This window comes from Monoraphidium neglectum (genome assembly GCF_000611645.1).
Source record: "Monoraphidium neglectum strain SAG 48.87 unplaced genomic scaffold scaffold04255, whole genome shotgun sequence".
Taxonomy (NCBI): Eukaryota; Viridiplantae; Chlorophyta; class Chlorophyceae; order Sphaeropleales; family Selenastraceae; genus Monoraphidium; species Monoraphidium neglectum.
In genome coordinates this window covers 1-4,795 of record NW_014009374.1, presented here as the reverse complement: position 1 = coordinate 4,795, position 4,795 = coordinate 1, and the positions used below count along the sequence as shown (strand labels likewise).

At 67.9% G+C, this 4,795-nt stretch overlaps 3 protein-coding genes across 3 annotated transcripts; 2 read left to right on the top strand and 1 right to left on the bottom strand.

Moving 5' to 3' along the window:
- Positions 1 to 36: 36 nt before the first annotated feature.
- MNEG_14100 (hypothetical protein) lies at positions 37 to 441 on the top strand (the record flags this gene model as incomplete). The annotated part of the gene is made up of 1 exon (XM_014037430.1): positions 37 to 441. The coding sequence occupies one exon, from the start codon at positions 37 to 39 to the stop codon at positions 439 to 441; it is 405 nt and encodes a 134-aa protein (XP_013892884.1).
- Positions 442 to 1,170: 729 nt separating this feature from the next.
- On the top strand, positions 1,171 to 3,209 carry MNEG_14099 (hypothetical protein; the record flags this gene model as incomplete). The annotated part of the gene is made up of 5 exons (XM_014037429.1): positions 1,171 to 1,462; positions 1,743 to 1,884; positions 2,173 to 2,371; positions 2,633 to 2,743; positions 3,003 to 3,209. 5 exons carry the CDS (start codon positions 1,171 to 1,173, stop codon positions 3,207 to 3,209), a joined length of 951 nt encoding a protein of 316 aa, XP_013892883.1.
- A 1,116-nt stretch (positions 3,210 to 4,325) lies between these two features.
- Positions 4,326 to 4,586, bottom strand: MNEG_14098 (hypothetical protein; the record flags this gene model as incomplete). The annotated part of the gene is made up of 1 exon (XM_014037428.1): positions 4,326 to 4,586. The coding sequence occupies one exon, from the start codon at positions 4,584 to 4,586 to the stop codon at positions 4,326 to 4,328; it is 261 nt and encodes an 86-aa protein (XP_013892882.1).
- Positions 4,587 to 4,795: the final 209 nt, after the last annotated feature.

Here is a 4,795-nt window from a genome sequence, read left to right as displayed (position 1 = left end):
CCGCTGCTACGCAGCGCGGCCGCCGCCCGCGGCGCGATGCGCGGCGAGCCGACGCTGGCATCAAAGCCGACGTCGGGCAGCTCGCCGCCGGGGCGGGTGAGGGGCGGAGGCGGCGGCTCGTGGGGCGGCGGGGCGAGGCCAAAGGCCCCCCTGTGGCCGGGGCCGAGGCTGGACACGGCCAGCGACGGCAGCTGCGCCCCTGGGTCCGTCGACAGCGCCAGCGCAAGCGCGGCCGCATGCTGCTGGGAGGCGGCGCCTAGCGCAGGCATTGGGAAAGTGGCGGGCCGGCCGCCGTCGGAGGGCGCCGGGGAGGGCGGGCCCAAGGGCGGCTCGAGGCCGAGGAGGCCGGGTCGCTGGTCAGAGATGGGGGCGACATCCGGGGCCGAGTGCTGCCCATGTCCCAGGGCCTGGGAGCGCGGCGGAGTAGGGGGCGGGCGGTAGGGGACGGTGAGGCGGGTGGCGCTGCAGTCAGGGGTGGACCGGGGCCGCGGGAGCAACCCGGCGCACAGCGCACCCAGGCCGGCGCAAAGCGCACGTGCACACACACACCACTGCGCCGCGTCCCCGGACCTGGTCTGCATCGCAGTCCTCGCTGTCATCCTGCTCTTCCTGCCCATATCGATCCACAGACCCAGTGCAGGCCCACCAATCGAGGCCCTGCATCGGGACGCCGCGAGCATGGCGCGGCTGTCAGCAGGAGGCCCACGGGAGCACCCAACCAATCAAAGAAAACATTGTTTGATAACATACAAGTGGCCCGTGCCACATATCCAGGGTTCTCTGCCTACGGGGACACCACGCACCTCCCTCCAGGGTCCCCGGCCGTCATCAGGCCGCATGTCTTGCAGGACAACGACTCAGCATATGTATGTCCCCTCCTTGATCAACTTTGAGCGATCAGCAGGCCGTCGGGGCCAGCGTGCTGCGAGCGCTGTGATCGGTGATATGATGGGAGAGGATGTATGCAACAATAAGGTAATGATGCAGTTCTACTGCTGCGATCATCTGCAGCTTTTCACCATTTGACTTGCCAGGTTATCATACGGTAGTCGAACCCAAAGGCACTTGGGGACCGCCCACCCCAAACCCGCTGTCTGAACTTGCCAGCGCACGAGGTTGGTGTTGAGGCAATCGCCTCAATTTGCAAATCGAATTACAACGCGCATTTCAATGGCCCTGAGGAGCCGGCTGCTGGGCGCCGCAGCGCCGCCCAGCACCACAGCACTGGGCGCATGCGCATGCGCGTGCCGCGCCCTCAAGGCCGGCAGCAGCGCAACAGCGGGCACCCTTGCCCCTGGAAGCAGTGGATTGGGCGGACTCATCTGCAGCATGGCCAATAGCAGCAGCAGCAGCAGCAGCGGCAGCAGCAGCAGCGGCGGTGCCCTCACCCACAACAGGCTGGTGCGGACAAGCGCTCAAAAGGCAGCAGGGGGCAGCACGCCAGTCAAGGAGGTCCCAGTGGGTGCGTTCAGGACCCGCCCCGCCCCTTCGCACCCAACCGCAGCGCCCCCCGCGCCGCGCCCCGCGCTGCCGCGCGCACTCCGCCGGGGCCGCGACACAAACGCGGCCGCGGCCGCGCGCCCCCCGCGAGCAGAGCGCGCGCGCCGTCCCCCGGTCCGCCCGCGCGGCCTGTGGCCGCAGGTGTCAGTGCCTGCACACCTGTAGGCGCGCCTCGCCCGCTCTTCCTCACTCACGGGAAGCCGTCCCCCTCCGCCCCACCCTCGCACCTCACACTTGACCAGTTGACTCGCTGACGTGGTCAAAGCCCCTCGGCATCATCAAGTACCCCGACCCGCGGCTGCGCGCGGTCAACGCGCGAATCGGGGCCGTGGACCAGCAGCAGCTGCTGCAGCTGGCGGCGGAAATGTTCGAACTGATGTACCAGTGAGAGCCGCGCGCGGCCCCGGTGGTTGGGGGCGATTCCAGCCTGCCGCTTCCCCTCGCCTGATCCCCAACCCTCCACCCCGGCTTCGGACGTCACCTCACAGCCGTCCACACATGCACGCGTCGAGCCTCCCGCGGCGCCTTGCACAGCCGTGGTCCCGGTCTCGCGGCGAATCACACGCGCCGGGCGGGGCCCTAACTCTCATCCTCTTGCCCAGACCCCTCCTCCCCACCCCCATTCCCGCGGCCCCGCCCCGCGCCCTCCTCTCATGCGTGTGTGCGTGCCAGGGACGACGGTGTCGGCCTGGCGGCGCCGCAGGTCGGCGTCAATGTTCGCTTGATGGTTTTCAACGAGCTCGGCCCCGAGGCCCGCGGCGGCCCGACTGAGACGATCCTGGTCAACCCAGAGATCGTGGGGCGCAGCAAGAAGCTTGAGGTGGACGAGGAGGGCTGCCTGTCGTTCCCCAAGATCTACGCCGATGTGGAGGTGCGGGGCGCTGGGGGGTGGTGTTGGTGTGGTTGGGCTTTTGGGACGGTGTCGGCGGGCGCGCATGGGTGCGTGCGTTTGTGTGCAGGTGTGGGCGCGCACACGTGCGTGCATGCGTGCGTGTGCGTGGTGTTCGTGCGTGTTTGTGGGCATACGGGTGTGTGTGCATGTGTTTGTGTGTGCCGTCCATCGTCATCACCTTCTCTCGTTTCATTCTTTTGAACCAACCACACATGCGCACATGCACGCGCGCGCCTGCAGCGCCATGAGCGCATCGAGGTGCGGTATTATGACGTCGCCGGCCAGCTGCAGGAGAAGACACTCAAGGGCTGGGTGGCGCGCATCTTTCAGCACGAGTTCGATCACCTGCAGGTGCGCAGCGCTTTTTTTCAGCGAGGCGCCTTTTAATGCGAGCGGACGGCTTGCCTTTGGGGAGTGTTTGCGTGCAGGTGGGTGGGTGCTTGCAAACGTGAGTGGCGTGCTAGTGGGCATTGCTCTACAGCACCAGCACCCCCCCACGCCTTGGCTTTATCGCGCAACCCTCCCGCATCTTCAACCGCACCCCTGCCGTCGGTCCACACACACGGTGATTCATGCAGCTGCGTGACCGCCATCCGCCCCTGTACCGCAGGGCATCCTGTACCATGACCGGATGAAGGCATCAGAGCTTGCAAAGGTGAAGGACAGGATCGTACTGCTAGAGGAGACCTTCCTGGCAGCAAACCCCGGCGCGGCGGCCGCGGTGCGGCGGCTGGGCGCGGACGCGGGCCGCGCGGCCGGCGGCGGCGCCAAGGGGTTTGGCGCGGCCAGCAAGGGGTTCGGCGCACCGCGGCGGTGAGGCCGCGGCCCTTTGTAACAACTCGATCCTGATATACGAGGCCGAACCCTGGTGTGTTTGGCGAGGTGCGTGTGTGCCCGTCAAAGAGTGCCGCCGCTGCCAATCGTTACCTGCGCTGCGCCCGAACAGTCCGCCCCCTCCAACGAGAGGCGCAGCGGCCCCCGACCGTTCCGCGGCTGGGGCCGGAGAGGGAGGGCTCGGTTACATGGTCGTATGTGTTCGCCCCCGCCGGCCCGCAGCCTACCCGGGCGCGTTCTGGCAGAGACAGAGGGCCTTCAGGGAACACTAGCGCGACAGGCAACCCCGCAGCGGGGTGCCGATGGCGCAACCGCCTGAGCCAGGCCGCAGCCTTGCCAGCCAACCGACTGCAGAGGCTGCCTGCCAAGCGCAGGGCATCACAGAGGTCAGGGGCTAAATAGTCAGGGGTGGCCGGACGGCTGCCGTCCAAACCGCGAGGAACTGCGCTTTGGTGCATAGTGTTCGGTGGGCCTGCGCGAGGGGCGTGCCCCTGCACTTTTTTCTGGCGGAAAGCGTGCGCGCGGCAGCTGGGTGGCGGCGGCTTGCATGGCGCCGCCCCCGCCGCACTCGAAAGGCCAATGTGCCCTCACGCTCGGGCGAGTTGCAGGCGCAGCAAGCAGCGCCGACGTGTGCGCAACGCCAGTGCCGGGCCGGAAGCCTGGTGTAAGAAAGTCCGTTCGCTGCTGTGATTTCGCTATTGACTGCCCCGCTTTCAGGGGCTCAGCAGGTTTGTGTTGAGAGGCGGCCCCAGGGGCGCGCTCCTGCCTGACTCTGGTTGAGCAGAGCGCAAAGGGGCGCCACGCGCTGCGTGGGCGGCACGCCGCGTGCGTGCTTGCATGCGCGCGTGGGCGGTTGCGGAGAGGGAAAACTCTGGCGTCGCGATTGGAAACAAAATACCACAATACGCTCGACGAACACCTCAACGCGCTTAGGGTGCAGCAGGCTGGCCGACCCGCATTGGGTTGCCCCCGGAGCACACAAGGCAGGGTTGGAAGGCACCCATGCAGGCCGCAAGCCAACCAGCCGCAGGGCCTCTGGGCGGCGGCCGACGCCGCGGGTCCCGGACAAGCCCTGCGGCTCAATAACAGGGGCCACCCCTCACGCGAGCGCGACAGGCGCGCCGGCCTGCCTGGCGGCGTCCTCCCGCCGCGCGGCCAGCCCGAGCTGCTTCATTATGTTGGGCGCGACGAACAGCGCGCGGCCGGTCGCATACGTGACCCCGTCGCCGTCGCGCACGGTCGCGCGCATCCAGACCTTCCGGGGCTCCACAGACTCCACCTCTGTAGCCACATGCAGCACCGCCGGCGCGGCGATCCGCCGCTTGTAGTCCAGCTCGAGCCGCGCGGTCAGGCCCGGCATGCGGAGGCCGAGGCTGCCGCTTGTCAGCAGCGCCGTGTAGAGGCCACCGAGCGTCTCGTCCACTATGGCGGCGGTCAGGCCGCCGTGGACTGTGGAAGGGTAGCCGCAGACCTCCTTCCCTAGAACGACCACGCTGTGGAAGGTGCGTTGGGCCGGGTTAAAGAAGCAGCGGAACCTGTTTTTGGGTGTATAGGAGAGGCAGAGGGGCG